At 36.2% G+C, this 21,659-nt stretch overlaps 1 protein-coding gene across 1 annotated transcript in view; it reads left to right on the forward strand.

Annotated features, from left to right (window-relative positions):
* LOC119612529 (eye-specific diacylglycerol kinase-like) overlaps nt 1-14,279 on the forward strand; it is a gene marked incomplete at its 3' end in the record, with an annotated part of 53,106 nt that extends 38,827 nt beyond the window's left edge. The window contains exons 2-3 of the mRNA XM_037968337.1: nt 3,131-3,903; nt 12,796-14,279. Of these exons, the coding sequence (XP_037824265.1) occupies nt 3,814-3,903; nt 12,796-14,279 (1,574 nt within the window). The remainder of the gene's footprint in view (nt 1-3,130; nt 3,904-12,795) is intronic.
* Nucleotides 14,280-21,659: the final 7,380 nt, after the last annotated feature.

Below are 21,659 nucleotides of genomic sequence, written 5' to 3' on the forward strand. Positions count from 1 at the left end.
CTCTTTTTGCAGATCTCTGCTTTGGAGAGATACATGTAATAAATGAACTTCTAAGGTTTGTCCTGGAAGTCGTTGAACAAAGAAAAATATCGTCAAAACAAATTTTTATTCATTTTTTAATATTAAACCAAATTTTCTTAAAACTTTACATTTATTTGATCAAATATTTGACCGATGTGTTATAAACGTGTTATTTAATTACACGCTCTTTTAACATTAACATTTAACATATTTAAAAGGATTATCAGTGTGAGCAAGAAAAAACTGAGTTGTTTTTTGTGGTTTTAGCTTTTTATCTATATTTTAGTTTTACTCATAAAATAGAAAAAAATATTTAATAGTTTTTTGCTTGCAAGGTTTTTATAAAACTATTTTTTTCACTCATTTTCACATTTACCTTTTTATGACTGTTTTAAAAAAAATAATTTTTTGTCACCCATAGCATAATATGTAAAGGATATAAAGAAAATTAGGGTGTTACTTTTAATTTCACAAACAAATATTTAAAGATATTTATGTAAAAATTCAAAAATGTCTATTCCAGTTTCAATCCTTAATTCGAACGAAGCCCTCTTACTAAAATTATATAGGTGGTTGAGTTTGACTTTTAAAAATCCTTTTATTTTACAATGTATGCTCTATGTATATATATGCAAGTGTTGGTGTGTGTATATGTATGTATTTGCATAGAAATTACATCTGCCAGTAATATGTTTTCATATCTCTTTTTTTCCATTTGTTTCATAAACTTGACTAACGAAATATTTTCAAGTTAATTAAAAATCAGTTTTTGTTCTATATCAAGCAAATAAATGAAATTTATGAAAAAAAAATAGAATTGTTTTCTTTTATGTGCAGATTTAACTTCTTGAAGGGTTTAACAAAAAAATGGAAAATAATATTTGTTTTTAATTTATGATTTTCTGGACGAAAACAATTTATAAAGAAAAAACACAAATGAAATTTTGAAAGTTATTAACATTAGTAATAACTGTTTTATTAAAGAGTTTTTAGTAGAAACTATTAAATTTTCATTTCTAAACGAATGCTTAAGGAAATTAAGAAATATAGCTTTTATTTCCTTCATACCATTTGCTTTGACCATGACCCAGTTCCATTACTAGTCCTATGTCAACTCTATTGAGTATTGCGCCTAATTGAGCAAATCTTTGTTAATACTAAAACTTGAGTGTAGTTCTTCAATATTTTATTAAAATTTTAAAAACTTTTTTTTAATAAGCAAACGCTCAAAAAACCTAAGAATAAATTACGATTAATCACAACTTATCTTTTAATAAACCGCCATGCTTCAATAAATTGCTAATGATTTATTACTTAAGAACGGATTGAAAGAAAAACTTTTCCGCAACTTATTTCACTTAAAAACTATTAATATTTCTTTTCCAGCAGCCAGCCGCGTCAGCATAAGTTGTAAACACTTAGAGAAAAAGTTTTATAGATAGATAGATAGATAGATAGATAGATAGATAGATAGATAGATAGATAGATAGATAGATAGATAGATAGATAGATAGATAGATAGATAGATAGATCGATAGATAGATAGATCGATAGATAGCTAGATCGATAGATAGATAGCTACTAGCGATAGCATCGATACGATCGCTACTAGATCGCTCTATCGCTCGCTCGCTCGCTAGACTAGCTCGCTCGCTCGCTCGATCAGATCGCTCTCTCGCTCGCTCGCTCGCTCGCTCGCTCGCTCGCTCGCTCTTCGCTCGCTCTCTCGCTCGCTCGTCTCGCTCGCTGCTCGCTCGCTCGCTCGCTCGCTCGCTCGCTCGCGCGCTCTCGCTCGCTCGATCGCTCGCTCGCTCGCTCGCTAGCTCGCTCGCTCGCTGCTCGCTCGCTCGCTCGCTCGCTCGCTCGCTCGCTCGCTCGCTCCTCGCGCGCTCGCGCGCTCGCTCGCTCGCTCGCTCGCTCCTCGCTCGCTCTCGCTCGCTCGCTCGCTCGCCGCTCGCTCGCTCGCTCGCTCGCTCGCTCGCTCGCTCGCTCGCTCGCTCGCTCGCTCGCTCGCTCGCTCTCGCTCGCTCGCTCGCTCGCTCCTCGCCTCTCGCTCGATCGCTGCTCGCTCGCTCGCTCGCTCGCTCGCTCGCTCGCTCGCTCCTCGCTCGCTCGCTCCTCGCGCTCGCTCGCTCGCTCGCTCGCTCGCTCCCGCGCCGCCCCCGCCCCCCTCCCCTGCCGTCCTTCTCCCCGCCTCCCCTTTCTCCCCCTTCAAAGTCGCACTAATTGAATTTTTATCTTCTGGGGAAGTGATGTTTAAAGACTCCGAGACGAAAATAATTCTTTTGTAATGTTGAAGATATATTTTTTGTTATTACATTTTTATGAGATAAAAAATATATTTTAGGCTTTTGCGTTAAATGTATGTGTCTAATTAATGTTAATATTATTTAAGTCAAATTAGTTGTATTCTAAATACTACAATTTCACTTCCGAATAACTTCCAAAAAAGACCATTAAAATTACATCTTGAGAACGACTTCAGAAGTGGTGAATTTGGAATCGAATAAAAGGTCATCCTTCCATGACAAGCCTGTGTTAAAATCATCACTTCTTCAGGTCTCTTTCAGTACTCCAAGAGGTAAATTCTACTTCTATTTCGCTTCTTTGGAAGTTCTTTGTTTGCTGGGATATTATAACAGAACCTCCAATCATGAAAATGATTATTAATGATTATTAAACCCTTGACCAATCATAATTTTTTTCTTAGTGTAAGAACTGAGGAATAAAACTAAACTTTTAGCCACTAAATATTTGACATTAAAGTACTTGGAAAACTTTTAGAGAAATAGATTATTATACTTTGAAATGAAGCATATTTAATGATTTATGGAGCTTACAAATAACCAGCACAAGTGTTTTGTCATTTAAAATAAAAAAGAACAAATTGATTCAAAAGAAAAGGACTGGAAAAAGCGATAAAATTGTAACAGAAAGTTTTTGTTGAAAAAAAAGGGTTTCAATTTATAATAACTTTCTATGAATGAAAAATTAAACAAAAATAAAATTATGCAAATTTTTTGCTTTTTAATTTCTAGGGATATTAATAAAATGTTTTTCGAAATTAATATTAAATTTAATTTTCTATTTCTTTTCTTTCTAATTGCAGTTACAAATTGTTGTTAAAACCCCTCAAGAAAAGGTGTTGAGTCAAAAGCAAAAAAACACTTAAGGAATTTCCATAAAATTGAGAGAAAAATTAGCAACCTTAAAAAAAAGAAATACAAAGTAATAAAAAACTAAAATCGAAATCCTTGAACCACAAAACAACAATTGGTATAGAAAATAAAAATGGGATTTGATGAGTTTATAGCCTCAAGGGTTTTACAAACAGCAGCATCAGGAAAAGTAACCACAGAAGTACCATCAACAGCAACAAATTGTATAAAAATTGTAAACAACAACAGCAATAAAAACATCGATAAAATAGACAAATCAAAAGATAACTTTGTAAAAAGGTTGCTGGCAACTTCTGCCACAGCAGACAAAGAAGTCTTATTAAATTTTATAGGTGACCAGAAACAGTTAACAACAACACTTTCATACCACCACCAGCAAAAACCGCAATTGCAACAGCCAATAGAATTTTGCAATAGTATTAGAATTTATTCTAAAAATTATGGAGATTTTTGTGTGATACCAATTCTAACTTCAACATCATAAAACTTAAAATATCCTTGAAGTATTAAAAATAGAAATTGAAGAATAACATATTTGTTGTAAAAAGAATTGTTAAAAATTAAAATAAAATCCTTAAATTAGTTATAATTTGTAAGAGAAAGTGAAAAAAACATGCAACGTTTACGTACAACATTTACGCGTTCGCGTACCCCAACTGGTGCTGAAATGAAAACTCAAAATAGTCTTGAAGTACCAAAACAGGTGTGAATTTAAAATATTGATATTGTTTTCAGTTTTGCTCTAATTGTTGTTGTAATAGTTAATTTCTAATTTTTAATTTTTATTTAAATATATGCATGATTATTATTGTTTCTTATAAACTGAATACTCCCGACGAATTCCCACATTTTTTGACTTTTGAAGAGAATACTCATCGTAATATTAAAGTTACAGATTTAATCTATATAAATTGTGAAACTTGAAAAGGTTCTGGGTCCTGTGTCGTGACTTGGTTCTGTGTTAGTTATCTTCTGTCAATGGTCTCCTATGCTTTGGAATCAGTCCTAATCCCAGGAGTTTCCCACATGGAGGTCAATACAAGAAATAAAGTGAGATTGAAGTGAATATTTTTCTGCCCCAGTAGATAGATAGATAGATAAGATAGATAGATAGATAGATAGATAGATAGATAGATAAATAGATAAATAGATAGATAGATAAATAGATAGAATAGATAGCTAGCAGAGATAGATAGATAGATAGCATAGATCGATAGATCGATTCGATAGATCGCTGAGATAGCATATAGCTAGGATAGATAGACTAGATAGATCGATAGATAGATAGATCCGATAGCTAGATAGACTAGATAGCTAGCTAGATCGATAGATAGCTAGATAGCTAGATAAGCTCGCTAGCTACGACTAGATCGTAGCTAAGCTAGCTCGATAGCTCGATCGCTAGCATCGACTAGCTAGACTAGCTACGCTCGGGTCGCTCGCTCGATGCTCGATCGCTCGCTCGCTCGCTCTGCTCTAGCTCGCTCGCTCGCTCCTCGCTCGCTCGCTCGCTCGCTCGCTCGCATCGCCTCTGCTCGCTATCGCTCGCTCGCTCGCTCGCTCTCGCTCGCTCGCTCGCTGCTCGCTCGCTCGCTCGCTCGCTCGCTCGCTCGCTCGCTGCTCGCTCGCTCGCTCGCTCTGCTCGCTCGCTCCTCGCTCCCTCGCTCCTCGCTCCTCGCTCGCTCGCTCGCTCGCTCGCTCGCTGCTCGCTCGCTCGCTCGCTCGCGCTCGCTCGCTCGCTCGCTCGCTCGCTCGCTCCGCTCGCTCGCTTCGCTCGCTCGCTAGATCGCTCGCATATCGCTCGCTCGCTCGCTCGCTCGCTCGCTCGCCGCGCTCGCTCGCTCGCTCGCTCGCTCGCTCCCTCGCTCGGCTCGCTCGCTCGCTCGCTCGCTCTCTAGCTCGCTCGCTCGCTCGCTCCTCGCTCCTCTCGCTCGCTCGCTCGCTCGCTCGCTCGCTACGCTCGCTCGCTCGCCTCGCTCGCGCTCGCTCGCTCGCTCAGCTCGCTCGCTCCCTCGCTCCCTCGCTCCCTCGCTCCTCGCTCCTCGCTCGCCTCGCTGCTCGCTCGCTCGCTCGCTCGCTCGCCTCGCTCGCTAGCTCGCTCGCTCGCTCCGCTCCTCGCTCCTCGCTCGCCTCGCTCGCTCGCTCGCTCGCTCCGCTCGCTCGCTCGCTCCTCGCTCGCTCGCTCGCTCGCTCGCTCGCTCGCTCGCTCGCTCGCTCGCTCGCTCGCTCGCTCGCCTCGCTCGCTCGCTCGCTCGCTCGCTCGCTCCTCGCTCGCTCGCTCGCTCGCTCGCTCGCTCGCTCGCTCGCTCGCTCGCTCGCTCGCTCGCTCGCTCGCTCGCTCGCTCGCTCGATCGCTCGCTCGCTCGCTCGCTCGCTCGCTCGCTCGCTCGCTCGCTCGCTCGCTGCTCGCTCGCTCGCTCGCTCGCTCGCTCGCTCGCTCGCTCGCTCGCTCGCTCGCTCTCGCTCGCTCGCTCGCTCGCTCGCTCGCTCGCTCGATCGCTCGCTCGCTCGCTCGCTCGCTCGCTCGCTCGCTCGCTCGCTCGCTCGCTCGCTCGCTCGCTCGCTCGCTCGCTCGCTCGCTCGCTCGCTCGCTCGCTCGCTCGCTCGCTCGCTCGCTCGCTCGCTCGCTCGCTCGCTCGCTCGCTCGCTCGCTCGCTCGCTCGCTCTCGCTCGCTCGCTCGCTCGCTCGCTCGCTCGCTCGCTCGCTCGCTCGCTCTCGCTCCTCGCTCGCTCGCTCGCTCGCTCGCTCGCTCGCTCGCTCGCTCGCTCGCTCGCTCGCTCGCTCGCTCGCTCGCTCTCGCTCGCTCGCTCGCTCGCTCGCTCGCTCGCTCGCTCGCTCGCTCGCTCGCTCGCTCTCTCGCTCGCTCGCTCGCTCGCTCGCTCGCTCGCTCGCTCGCTCGCTCGCCGCTCGCTCGCTCGCTTCGCTCGCTCCTCGCTCATACTCGCTCGCTCGCTCGCTCTGATAGATAGATCTCGCTGCTAGTCTCTTGCGTGCCGTCGCAGAACCTTAGACGGTTAAACCACAACATCGGACCTATCCGATCGCATATCAGAGACAAAAATCGTCGCGACTGTGAGGCAATGATCTCATATGGAATTTATGAATCTACAAACTAGATAGATGGCTTTATACTAGGAGACAAAGCGGGCCTAGGGAATCTTCTCCAGGGCACTGGTGTCTCATGAGCAATTAAGAAGATTATTATACTGACTATAAAGGGAAGAAAATTTGAAGAAGTTAACCGGATAAATTCCAAAAAAATTTGGAGATAATCCCATAGGAGAATAATAGAACGATGAGAAGGAACGAAGAGCGGACGGATTTCGCGAAATGTAGAGCATTTAAATGTTAAAGAGAAATGCTGAAACACTTTCTCTGCCATTGACAGGTTTTTGTCGATATTAGATCCAAATAATCAAGATCAATTATGGACCGAGAGGAAGAGGGTCATTGGTTCCTATAAAACATGTTGTTGTCAAATGTACTGGTAATTTTAAGACATTTATAAAACTTTTCATCTAATTGTCTGTATCACTGCATATTACTCAATTTTATTCGACTATAAATACCCCAAAGATTGGTATTTGTATTATGGATTAAACCTGATCTAGCTTACTCAATAACAAGTCTGTCATCATAGTCTGTAAACTAAAATTCCTCGATTTCCTTCACTTTTGACAATAATCTGTGAAAAGGAATGTTTCGTGAGAGAAACAGAATCATTTTGAAAACTGAATCATTCAACAAGAAATAGTTCAAAATTTTAGATATTTTATGATCTTGAACTCTTTCGTAATCGATCACATAAAGACTTTCGCAAATCACTTTCATTTTTCGAAATCGTTAATGTATGAATTTCTACTCTCCCTGTAGCATCTGAAATTTCAAACAGACTTTTGGGGAAAAACGCCTTAGACGACCATGACGTAAACTAGTTCAACGAAATGATGCCTTGGAACAGATCTCTGTTTATTTATCTTATTTGATGGAAAAAGTTTTTAATATAGAACTAAAGTCCAATTTCTGTCATATCTATTTTATTCCCCTATCATTCAAAAACTTTTGCAAATGCACTTTAAATAATAAATATTTTGAGTTTTTACTAAGTAATTAAATGTAAAACGAAAAAGTAAAATATGCTTTATTTAATATTCTTTATTTGATACTTCCCCCAATTCTAGATATTTTTATGCATAATAAATAATTTTATATGACCAACTGAAATATGACCAGTCATTTTTTTTATCTTTTTTCTGTCATGTAATCACTCCCCCATTGTCCTTTTTTTTTGTTTTACTCAACAACTTGTATCTTTGAGTGCCATACATTTTGAAAAAAAAGGGAAAAATGTAACAACATGATGATGAATGGTAATTAAAATGAAGTAAAAAAAGGATGGAAAAAAACTGACATAGTTTTAAATGACAATATTTTTTTTTTTAGTATTTTGCAGAATTAAAATCCATAAAAAGTGATGAAATAAAAACGAGATTTATAGAACAGAAGAATTGTATGAAAATTATTACTTTGAATTATTATGTTTCACATGTACATTGAGCTAATAAATGTTGTATTGTAGGAATATAAATTACGTTTACAAAGGGAATTACAATGAAATCGTAAATACCCTGCAGAGAGCTATACTATTGTAATAATTCCAAAATGTCTATTATTGCAACTCTGTTTCAAAGTGTTACCACACTTTTGTTACGCTAAACAGTTGAATTTGCAATTCTATTATCAGTTAGCTCACAAACCTATCGTTGCATTTAGTTTACTCAACTTTTGTTATAAAGGACTTGTGCTCTATGTCATTAAAAGTCATCATAAAATATTATGACAATTTGACCACAATGTTAAGTCTGTGTAAATTCATCATTTGAATGTTGAATGTATGAGAGGAATCCTTTTGTTTTTTTTAGCCTTACAAACTAATGGCATTAGCTGTAGAGCAAAGTGAAAAATGTGGTAGAGATTTATTTTAATGAAAAAGTATGTTAATCTTGTAAAAATATTCGTATCAACTCACACTCATAATTTATAGCACAATTGAGTTACCCAGCAAACATTTTGTATTAAAAACTATAATGAACTGATTTTGCAGTGGATATATAAAGTTACAAAGGTTTTTGTATAGGTTCTGTGGAAAGTTCTTTAATCACTACTTTTAATTTGATGTAAAAACATTCTAAGTTTTCATTAGGAACAATTCCGTAAAGACGGATAGGCTTACTCTCAAGCAACTTAGTCAAAACTGCTCAAGAGCAATATTTTATTTGGACCACCATATCTCATAATATCGGCTGATTGACAAAGAATATTATACACTTTTCTTTTTCCTTATTCTACTATTGTTTACAAAAGCTTATTAGCAAATGTGTTGGCCCAAAAATAGAAATTGAAGTTCGATTGAACACCCAGCAGTTTGGTCGCACAGTCCCGAACTACCTATTTAACCTACCACTTAGGGTTAACCCTAGACACCGACTGTCCAGGTGACTAGCTATTTTAATATGTGCTTGTCCTATGAGAAAGTCACTCGTCACCCCATAGATTACGAAGAGACAAACAAAAAGCTTAACTTTGTTTTTTATATAGTCCCTCTCTGGCTTACAAAGGGGGCATTAAAGTGACGATTATTTTCACCTTCGTTTACAAAGAGTACATCCGTACGAAAGACGAGTTAGATCCAACCAGATGATTAGACGTTAGTGGAAATCACTGTCTTTTTCGGATGCATTGACTCTTTGTCGAACTGCAGGGCAGATAATCCCATTGAATTTTGGTACAAGTTCAGTTTCTCAACTAAGACGAGCGTTTTGATAACGAGTAATGTCCATATCAATGAAAATTTGCCTCATCCAAAGACGAAGTCTTTCTGTAGTAGTATGTGATGAATCTGCGAACTAGGAACTTGAAGGGTTTTGTCTTCATCTTCACTTCAATCTACTTTAGTTTTTTTTAATCACCATTAATGACAGAAAGTCTCTCTGCATTAGATGATGCATCTTGTTCTTGGGAAAATTGAAAGCACATTCATGAGTTTGGAAATTTTAAAGGCATCCTTATCCTAAATGATGAGAGCAAGACGAGAAATCTTCTCAAAATTAGCAAGTCTGAAGTAGTATGATGGTACGTATTCTGAGTGGACGGACACACAGGATTACGAGCACATCTATGCAATATTGGACGTGCGGATTCAGACGAATGTAGAGCAGGTGGAGAGGACAGTGAAACTCTAGAGCACTTTCTTTGCCACTGTCAGGCATTCTTCGAAGTTAGATCCAAGTATCTTGGAAGTGATGTTATTCCGGAAACAACATTCTTGACTAACTTGGATTGAAAGTTTTTTAGGAGTTACGTACAGGAAACTAAGTTTCTGAACATTGAAGAATAATTCATTCAGTGAAATTTTTTTAATGAAAAGGAGCGCACAACAAGCCCGATAGTGGCCTAGGTGTATTTCTTGGGATTTGATGTAGTATACATCTTCCTATCAACCTATCCTAAATTTATACGATGCGGAAGTTTTTCAAAGATCCTCGAAATTTCTAATATACATACCCTGTAGGAAATGCCAATATTAAAAATGTGCTGAATCACTATTGACTTTGTCAGTAGTACTAGTGTCGAATTATACCCTATACAAGGCTTAGTGCTATTGACATTTAACATGTGCGTGTCATTGAAAATCCTCTAGTAACATTATGACTATTGACTTGGTATTGACTAGGTACTTCTCATGGATACATATGGTGACATTAGAACCAGGAATTTACTAGTAAATTTCTATATCGCGAGTCAATTCAGTTTTAATACAGACATTTTCTTAAGGAATAGTGACATGTTTGTTGACAATGCCACTAGATATACACCACATCTTTGGTCTCTGTATTTTTTATATTGACACAGAAATGAAAGATTGGAGGACATTTGAACTAGTACTGTTGACAAAAAGATATATGGACCCAGTTTGACTGCAGGGTAATTAAATATTATTACTAATTATAATTTAGGTATTTAAAAGATCCTTTCAAGACTTCTTCTTTTATCCCCATATCAATAGCAGAATTTTTTTTTAATTTACATATTTACATATTTTAGAATGATAATCTAGCTTAGATCCGAATTGATCTTTTGTGAAACTCTCTTTTGCGCAGTCCAATTAGATAAGAGTTTTTAAATGTTCTCTGGAAGCCGAAAAACCTCATTAAATCGGACCCCACGAGGTAAATGTTATTCCGGAAGTTTCGTTTTGTTTCTAGATTACATTATCTAGCCGAGAGAATTCAGCATCGTCTAGGTATTAAGTATAGTGTACTGCTGGTAAGACGCTAGAGTTCATTACATAGTTTCATTAAATTCTTAACTTTGTTCTTCCAAAGTTATAGGGCTTTTCACTTAGCCAGTGTGTATGGCAACGAACCTGAAGACGAAAATACCAAACTTTATCCAGTATATCCATAATTTTAGTTGAGAATGGTCTATTTCTGACAGTTCCTTCTAGAACATTTCTAGGTTCCTCAAATATACAATCTAATCTTAGCTTTGTGAGATTTTATATTAGATTAAGGAGACAGGAGTGGTTCTTTCATGCTACTATTTAGTTGGAAGAATTCCTTGCTATTCAAAACGAAAATCGGAATAGAATTTCCCGCTGAGATACCAAATTCTATTAGATCGCATTTCTGGGTTTCTCAAAGATACAAACTAGTCTAAGGTTGGGAGTTTTTATTAGATAAGGGCGACAGGAAGATGGGAAGTTTCGTGCAACTATTTAGTTCACCATAATAGGAATTCCTTTCTATTCAGCGAGAAAATAGGAATTGGTACTCCTGCTGGTAATGTCTAAAAGTATATCCCACACATCCTACCAACCAAATGCCCGGTATATGGTCCCGTTAGTTTCCTTATGTCAACTGTATTGATTCATAATAACCCTTATTTGTCGATAAGACCTGTTAGTTTCCTTGTTTCGTCCTTATCAAGCGATATTAGGATCATCATTATAATAGCATCATAAAACCACTGAAGTTATCAAAGATTCCAGCCCATCAAAGACATTTGTAGACGATGGCGACTTATATAGCAATGAAAACAGTACTTGGGTACATTCCAAACAGAAATGTGTTTGTTTCTAAACTTCTTTTTGTAATGATTTGAATGTTCGAAGGATTCTATTTGGGACATCCTAAAGGGCTCGTATTATTAAATACAATGACCTTTGTGGTATTGGAAAGTTTTTTTGATGACATGATGAGATTAGTGTGAAACTTATAGTTCTTCTAGTCTGGGGTCTTTTATGAAGAAGTTTTATCAAAGAGGATACTTAAGTCGAGAAATCTGCGAAGTACTAGGAGAAAGTCTAACCTGATCTTCACCTACGCTGCTATAACTCAATAATTAAATCCTTTTTCCTAAACTCCTCTTGATGTCTCGAAAACTTTCCTAATAAGCCTCGTATGTGTATGTTTAACTTATTAAATTATACATATTTATGTACATGATGACAATAAATTACACACTCTTACATTTTAAATCCCTTTTGTGACATTGTTTGTACGTATGTTGGTAATGTCGAGAATATCAGTGACACAATTTACTTTAACAACCAAAACAACATCATTATCAATATCATACATATCGTCATTCAAACTGTTTGACTAACCATCCGTCCGTCCGACTGTCAGTCAGTCAGTCACTCAACCATCCATTAAGTTGTGCTTTTGTGACAATATACAGAAGAAAAAAAAAAGAAAATAATAATAATAAAAAATAAACAATAAAAATAGTGTCACTATGATTGTGGAAAAATATTTTATGGTAATAATAACGATGACACTACTGTTGACAGCGTTGGCGGTAATGATTCTGTGGTTTTTAACTTTATGCGAGCACATTTTCACTGTCTTTTGCATACTTTAAGGGATTAATATGCACAACAATTTGTAGGAGTAAAAAACAAATATTCCCGATTGCATGAATTTGTATTTTTTTTTAATTTTGCATCAGGGAAGGAGAAATGCAAATGCATGTTTCTGAAAGATTTTATTTTTTTTTTTTTTTTCAATTTAATGCATGCGCTGGCATGTTTTAATAGAAATATTAAAATGAGATATTTTTTTGGAATTATTTCGAAATTGCATGATGAGTGTGATGACATGTTTTGAGGAATTTTAGTTTTAAAGAGAAATATTGCTCTAAGATTTGGGAAACCCAGGACACTTGACAAATATGCAACAAAAAACTGACTTTAATCTTTAAAAATTCACGGAAGTGGCGATCAGAACCTTAGACCTTATCTCGCTTTAATTTTTAATTATTTAAAAACTTTCATTTTTAATTTTTTACAAAATTGTCGCAGATCCTGCTAAAGATTAAAAACAATCTTTGTCAGGATTTCCAATTTTGATTACTTTTAAATTTAAACTTTGGCTTTCATATTTTGCAGCATGTTATTGTTTTCATTTCAGCCTCCTTAATAAAATATTTCAGAACTTTTCCTAAAACAGCACGTTTTGCTCTAAAAACTTGTGAAACGAGATATCCCGACTAATTCTCAAAATTTCCTTATTATTCCCTTTTAATCTTCAGGTACGTTCGGCTTCATTTGATGAAATGCAACTGGAGGCTCAACGCATGTCTTCGCACTTTCTCAAACAACAATCGTCCTCCGATGAACGTTCATCCGAGGGAGGATTTCTGCAAGTTCCTCAAGCTTCACATACACAGCGATCACATTCCTTCGATTCGGCAGCTGCTTCAGCGGGTAGTGATGATTCGGGTACTTTTTTGGAGGTACCAAGGAGAGGTAAAACCCGCCGTAGTTCCTCTACCAAAACACCGCCTCCCTGTATACATTGTTTATATCTGGAAGAGTATGAGAAACAAATGTCGGTGGAACAGCGTTATTTTATCGATCATCGGGAAATTAAAAGTCTGAGTTATAGTTATAGCAGTTCCGAGGGTAGTGGTGATGAAGATGATGATGGTGACGAGGAAGAGGGTGAGGAAGGTGAAGATGGTGAGGCCACGGATGAGGATGTTAATCCTTGTACCGAAGATGAACAATTGGGTGGTGAGTCTATAGATGTTTATGATGATGCGGCCTTGGAAATGGATATACGTTTGGGTGGCATGTCTAGCGGTATAGATGAGACCAGAGCTCGTTTGCCTCGACAAATGCGTCGCCATACTATAGGCAGTTCAGTTACCACCTCAGAAGATGAGGGTCTCGAGGAGTCAGAACATGATTCTCCGCATTTTGGCAATACTCTTATGCCCCCGCCTCCTACTACGCCCTGTGGCATAACATTTACTTTATCGCCTACAAATGGTGATTATCCGCCTTTTCCTGCCTACTCATTTCCCATCGATCCCGGTTCACCTCCTGTTTCGCCTTTATTCTCATTATCGGTGTGTGAGAGTCCGGTTATGGAACTGCCACCGCCACCACCCATTTCACCTTTAGAATTACTGCCACAACCACCATCATTCGATTTAACTTTACCACCACCACCAGCCTTTAGTACTGATCTTCCTCCTGCCTCTGATACAGCCACAGCAATAACAACGACTACAGATGACAATGAAAACAACAGTTCCAATACTAATTCTATGCCACCACCACTCTCGCCCTCTACACAACGACCACGAAGACGTTCTATTTCCCGCCAAGAAGCTATTTTCGTTGAGCCCACTGGCAATTCTCTGGAAAATGTCTCACAAGAAGAACAACATAAATCTTCGGTGGATGCTATCGATTCGGTCGATGAAGTTTCCACCATGGCCACATGTGGCTCACCGACCGCCGCTAAGCACGCACTTGTTGTACGTGATATTTATCTAACTGTACCTGATTTGAGACGTGATCGTGCTGCGTCTGTTGACTCCTGCTTTTCGAAAGTTTCCTCGGGTGGCAAAACGGAAGAACTCCAACCCAGTGATGGTTGTTTTCTAACAGTGCCCAATATCAATGCAACACGTTCACGTTCCGTTGATATTGTGCTGCCAACGGATGAGCAGGCACGTTATAAAGCTTTAGCTATGGCTGGCACGTCTGCCATGTATGCTGATGGGTATGTTTAACTTCTTGTTGTTGTTATTTGTGTTTTGTATCGTGAAAATGTTATTTTTCCCTCTTATCCAAATGTTATTGTGAGTTTTTCCTGTTTTGTTATTGTTGTTCTTATTTCAGTTTCAATTTCTAGATTTTCCTTTTATTTTTATGCCTGTCATTGTTATTTTTGTTCTTGTTTTTTGGGTGTCATTTACAGATGATATTCAATTTCATTTGGTGGAAACCGAATCATTGTTTTCTGCTTTCTAATTTATCTTTAAATTGTTACAGCTTTAAGGAGGTTTGTGTTGCAATAATTTAAATATTAAAACAAGGATATATTGACTTAAATTTGGTGTTTAATTTGAGCGAAATTAAAAAAAAAATGTAATTGATCATTCAGAGATTTTATAGTGTGTTCTAATTGGTCTACAGTTCTTCCAGTCGGCACTATAGACAGTCTGGTCTATAGTCTTGCCAATAGCTTTATAGCCAGGACTGTAGTCTTGCCTTTAGTCTGTATTATAGTTTCGTGCACAGACTAGTCTATTGTCTCAATTATAGTCTATTTTAGTCTAGCATATCCGGTTTATAGTACGGTCTATATTCCAGTTAATAATCTGGTCTATATTCTAGCCTATTTTATGAACTATAGTATGGTCTATAGTCTGGATAATAGATAGACCAATCTATTATCCAAATCTGGACCATAGATTAGTCTATAGTTTGGACTATAGATTAGTCTATAGCCTGGACTAAAGATTAGTCTACAGTCTGGACTATATATTAGTCTATAATCTGGACCATAGTCTGGGCTATAGATTAGCCTACAGTCTGCGCTATAGATAAGTCTATAGTTTGAAATATAGATTAGCCTATATTCTAAACTATAGGATGGTATAGAGTGTGGACTAGTCTATAGTCTAGTCTAAAGTCTAGTCTATAGTCTAGTCTAAAGTCTAGTCTATAGTCTAGTCTATAGTCTAGTCTATAGTCTAGTCTATAGTCTAGTCTATAGTCTAGTCTATAGTCTAGTCTATAGTCTAGTCTATAGTCTAGTCTAGTCTATTGTCTAGTCTATAGTCTAGTCTATAGTCTAGTCTATAGTCTAGTCTATAGTCTAGTCTATAGTCTAGTCTATAGTCTAGTCTATAGTCTAGTCTATAGTCTAGTCTATAGTCTAGTCTATAGTCTAGTCTATAGTCTAGTCTATAGTCTAGTCTATAGTCTAGTCTATAGTCTAGTCTATAGTCTAGTCTATAGTCTAGTCTATAGTCTAGTCTATAGTCTAGTCTATTGTCTAGTCTATAGTCTAGTCTATTGTCTAGTCTATAGTCTAGTCTATAGTCTAGTCTATAGTCTAGTCTATAGTCTAGTCTATAGTCTAGTCTATAGTCTAGTCTATAGTCTAGTCTATAGTCTAGTCTATAGTCTAGTCTATAGTCTAGTCTATAGTCTAGTCTATAGTCTAGTCTATAGTCTAGTCTATAGTCTAGTCTATAGTCTAGTCTATAGTCTAGTCTATAGTCTAGTCTATAGTCTAGTCTATAGTCTAGTCTATAGTCTAGTCTATAGTCTAGTCTATAGTCTAGTCTATAGTCTAGTCTTTAGTATAGTCTAGTATAGTCTAAAGTCTAGCCTATATGCTAGTCTATATTCTAGTCTATATTTTAGGCTATAGTCTAGACCAAAGTATATTAATAAAGTAGCGACATCTCTTGTTGTACAACAACATCTACAACAACCACATGTATTTTGTTTTTGGAATAATTTAAGATTGTGTCAAAATAAAATTTCCTTGAACAACAATGTGAACAAAACATAAATAAAAAATATTACTTTTAAGTTAAAAATATTAACGATTTAATTATATTATTATATATTATACAATTTATTACACTTTTAAACTACTTTAAAACCACTTTTAATTCACTTTTTCAACTTTTCACAAATTTTAACAAATAGCAAAACACAATTTAAAAATGGCGACGTAAACAATGTTAACAATTTTCAAAACAAACTTTGACAATTTGCTTCATTTATCTAGTTTAAAAAAAATAGTCAGCTGTTCAAGTGATGCTACTTTATTAATTTACTTTGGTCTAGACTATAGTCTAGCCTATAGTCTAGTCTATAGTCTGGTCTATAGTCTAGTCTATAGTCTAGTCTATAGTCTAGTCTATAGTCTAGTCTATAGTCTAGTCTATAGTCTAGTCTATAGTCTAGTCTATAGTCTAGTCTATAGTCTAGTCTATAGTCTAGTCTATAGTCTAGTCTATAGTCTAGTCTATAGTCTAGTCTATAGTCTAGTCTATAGTCTAGTCTATAGTCTAGTCTATAGTCTAGTCTATAGTCTAGTCTATAGTCTAGTCTATAGTCTAGTCTATAGTCTAGTCTATAGTCTAGTCTATAGTCTAGTCTATAGTCTAATCCAAAGTCTAGTCTAGTCTATAGTCTATTATATAGTCTAGCCTTTAGTCTAGACTATAGTCTATTCCAGTCTATATTCTAGTCTTTAGTCTAGTCTATAGTCTAGTATATAGTCTTGTCTAGCCTTTAGTCTAGTCTATAGTCTAGCCTATAGTCTAGTCTATATTCTAGTCTGTAGTTTAGTCTATAGGTCTATAATCTCCAATCTATAGTCTGGACTGTAGTTTTAACTATAGTCCTGTCTACAATCTGGGCTATAGCCTGATTTTTAGTCTGGACAATGGACTATTGAATAGTCTAGTTTTTAGTCCATTAATCTAATCTAATACATAATGTGGTATTAAACTGTAGATATTATGGACAATAAAAAAACCTTTGGTCTTCCTGTCCCTTTCTTACAGTTTAATATCCCTGTAAAGATCCATTTACTTTTATTGACGAATTTTCCAAGTATTTTCATCTTCATTATGTTAAACTTATTATAATTTATAAACATTGTACACCCAACTAAAGGTAATTGGGCAAATCCAATTAGAAGCATATACTACTAGTTCAATGATACATTCCAAAATTGGAAAACTGCAAACAACAAATAGCAAACAGCAAGAGACCAAACTAATATTATAATAATGAATTGTACAACTGTTATACAATTACTAAACAATAATCCCAATAATCATATTTACCTAAAGTGAATTGTTTTGATGATTTTACTTAACATTTACAATTCGGGGAATAGTGTAGAGTATTGAAGACAATGTATTATTAGTTTAATATTGGAAATGGAAATGATGGGTTTCTTAAAGAAAATATTGTTGGTTGGGAAAGTTTTTAAACAATAAGTAATAGAAGTCTTGCTTTGCGAATGGGCAAGCTAATACTGTGTTGTCACCAGAATGAAATGAAAGTTTACCGCAAGCTTAGGCTAGGAGATATTACCAGAAGAACACTAATAAAGAATATAGCAGAAAAGTTCTTTGATGTTTACCCAGTTTGTATGCTCAGTGTGTCTTTAGTCCTTACGCTATAATTGGATACATAATAGCTTACTAAGAAGCAGTAAAGTAAGCCCTTTAATACAAAATAATCTTATGAAATTTACTTTAACTACCCACTTCTGTACTTTAAATCAAACATATAAGAGTATGTGTACACTTACAACCCCCATACAAGTGATGTTTGTCTTTATATGTACTTTTTGGTTAAAGTCTATTTATGTACATTACATTTGGATCATATCGTTGTCTTAAATGTCGCTAAAGCTTAAATATTTAATAATAATCTACATTTTGAATGAAATAAACAAACATTCCTTCTTCTCCAAAACCAACAATTCATTTAGCAAACTATATCCCACAAACCCTCCTTAAATAGAATTTCTCTAGGTTGAAGAAGAAGAAGGAAATCGAAAAGATTGAGTTAAAGAATCTATTACACGCACTAAAGCAAACATATATTCAGATAGATTTAGTAATACCCGGTATATAATAAAGAAAGAAAATGATGAAGATGGAAATGGATGAATAAATTCCATTACATTTAAATGGGTTTTTTCATTCGTATTTTCTGTTTGTTACGAAGGGGACATAATTTTTTCCTTGAGTGAGTGAGTAAATTTATTGTGATAAAGACAATGTATATACCACAGGGTCAATGAACTTATTAACTATTGATGTGTGTTTTCTATATGTAAACGTGCGGGAGGACATGAATATGTGTTTATATACAGCAGGATATTGCTGAAAATTGTCTGAAAAAAAAAAAAAACAACGAAGAACCTGAATGTTACATACACATGTCACAAAGAACGAAAGTTTATTTTTATATTCAGCTCCTCTATATTTATGTGAGTTCAACATGGGGAGGTTCTTTATTTATAACCAGAGTATTACAATATTTTATGATATAAACTGCTTTCCCTCTCTATTTTTACCATCCAACAGCAAACATGATAAAATTATTGTAAATGACAGACAACATTTGCTAATGGAAGGCTCACAATCTCACAATTCATTCCTACAAAAAAAGTCGTTTACATCATTTACAATTGAAAATGTGTTGGCAAAAGTGTTTGTGAATTGTGGTATTTCAAGTACAAAAATTTTGATTTGCTACAATGGACAAATTGAAAGGCAAAATTATTGTCATCAATATCGTTATTCACATTATTAATGTTATTACTATTTTGTGCGTAAATTTCTAAATAAATCAATAAACTTTCAGCTTTTTTGTGGTTAACAAAAAGTGACGCCAACTATACATAATGAAACAGGATTTACTTTTTTTAATATTACGAATTTCAGTCTATAGTCCAAACTACAGTCAATCTACAGTCCAGATTATAGTCAACATATTGTGCAAACTATAGTCAATATGTAGTGCAGACTATAGTCAGTATATAGTCCAGACTACAGTCAGTTCATAGTCCAGTCTATGATTAGTGTATAGTGAAAACTATAGGCTTATTATATATTATATATAGCCAAACTATAGTCAGTCTAGAGTCCAGGCTGTAGTCAGTCTATCGTCCTGACTATATTCAGTCAACAGTTCAGATTATAGTCAGTCTGTCTGTCCATAGTCGAGACAATTGACAATTGACTATAGCCTAACTGTAGTCCAGACTATAGTGATTCTATAGTCCAGACAATAGTCAGTCTATAGTCCGGATAATAGTCAGTCTATAGTCCAGACAATAGTCAGTCTATAGTCCAGACAATAGTCAGTCTATAGTCGAGACTGTAAGCAGTCCAGTCTATAGTGTAGACTATAGTGAGTATATAATCCAGGCAATAGTCGTCTATAGTCTAGACTATAGTCGATATACAGCCCAAACTATAGTCAATATATAGTACAAACTATAGTCAGTTTATAGTCTAGACTTAGTCAGTCTATAGTCCATACTATAGTCTGTCTATAGTTCAGACTATAGTCAGTCTATAGTCCAAACTGTAGTCCGTCTATAGTCCAAACTGTAGTCAGTGTATAGTCCAAACTGAGTGTATAGTCCAGAGAATAGTCAGTCTATTGTTTAGTCTATATACAGAATAATATATTGAATATATTCTAAACTATAGACTGACTATAGTCTGGACTATATATTAACTATAGTCTGGATTATAAACGACTGTTGTCTGGACTTTAGAGTCACTATAGTCTGGACTATCGATTGTCTACAGCCTGGACTATAGACTGACTATAGGCTGGACTATAGACTGACAATTGTATCGACTATGGACAGACAGACTGACCATAATCTGAAATGTTGACTGACTACAGCCAGGAGTATAGACTAAATGTAGTCCAGACTATAGTGATTCTATAGTCCAGGCTATACTCAGTCTATATTTCAGACAATAGTCAGTCTATAGTCGAGACTGTAAGCAGGTCATAGTGCAGACTATAGTGAGTGTATAGTCCAGGCAATAGTCGTCTATAGTCTAGACTATAGTCGATATATAGCCCAGACTATAGTCAATATTGAGTCATTCTATAGACCATAGTCGGTCTACAGACTATAGTCAATCTAAAGTCAGGCTATAGTCCAGACTTTGGTCAATTTTTATTTTGTACTATATAACTATAAACAATCAATAGTTTGGACTATAGACTAACTATAGTCCCCTATATAGAATTTAAAAAAGGACACCCATGACTGCCTTAAATAAATAAAAAAATGTCCTCTTTGACATTAAATAATTTTAGAAATTAGTTATAGAATACTTAATATTATAAAACAATTTTCTACGCGTACTAGAAACTTTAGTTAAGTGGTTAAATGTTGTGGAAATGTTATTGAACTCAATAATTGGTTTGAAAAATGAACGAACAAAATTTTTGACTGACTGAATAAATGATTGAGTGAATAAAACACGTGTTTCCTTTTAATGAGCAGGATTATAAATGAAACAATTATTACACAACTTAAGGCGGAAGTAAATCAAGGAAGAATAAATTCTTAAAAGGGGCTTAGAAATATTTGAAAATGATTTAAACTTAGTTCCTATTTAACAAATAATAAATATGTAAATTGAAACATTTATTTTTATGTTTATACCTAAGGGAGTCTTCAATTTTGCTTAAATTAAAACTTGCTTTGAAATATCTTAAATTATTTAAGAAGTTTTTATAAGAGTGTAAATAAAAAACCTTAATAATATTTACGATCTAATAATTTTAATACGAAATTTTGTTTATTCCTTTTTTGCATATAAATTTCGAACCAACACCAAAATTTATGACTTCATCATACGGTTTTAATGACCATCATACATCATCATACAATTGTAATACACAACAATATTTGTTGCTGTTGCTGCAAGAAGGACTTTTTTTACACAGTTTGCAACAAGTTGTATGGCATATAAAATTTCTATACAAAATAAATATAAGGGTCATAAAAAATTTGTTTTTATTTTCTCTTTGACTTAATTTGTAGCAATAACTTGTGTTTTGGTACGTGTTAACAGTGTGTCGTAAGATAAATGATACAAATGTGATTATCCATTATTTTTTTTTTAAATTCAGACTCCTGATTCCAGGCTTTTAATATTCGAAAATCATTTCAGTCTATATCCAGACTACAGTCAGTTGTAGTTCTGACAGTACTCAGTCTATAGTCCAAACTGTAGTCAGTCTATAGTCCTGTCTATAGTCGGTCTATATTCCAGACTAGAGTCTTCTATAGTCCAGACTATATTCATGTAGTCAAGACTTAGTCAATCTATAGTCCAGACTATAGCTAGTTCATAGTTCAGACTATAGTCAATTTTAACTTTAGACTATAGTTACTGCAAAGCCCAGTCTATAGTCCAGACTATGGCCAGTCTATAGTCCAGACTGTAACCAGTTTATAGTCCAGACTATAATCAGTATATAGCCTGGACTATACTCAGTCTATAGTCTGACCTATAGTCAGTCTTTAGTCTGGACTATAGTCAGTCTATAGTCTGGACTATAGTCAGTCTAT

This window comes from Lucilia sericata, unplaced genomic scaffold (assembly GCF_015586225.1).
Source record: "Lucilia sericata isolate MDLA Ls3-8-SP2 unplaced genomic scaffold, ASM1558622v1 Contig001727F_arrow, whole genome shotgun sequence".
NCBI lineage: Eukaryota > Metazoa > Arthropoda > Insecta > Diptera > Calliphoridae > Lucilia > Lucilia sericata.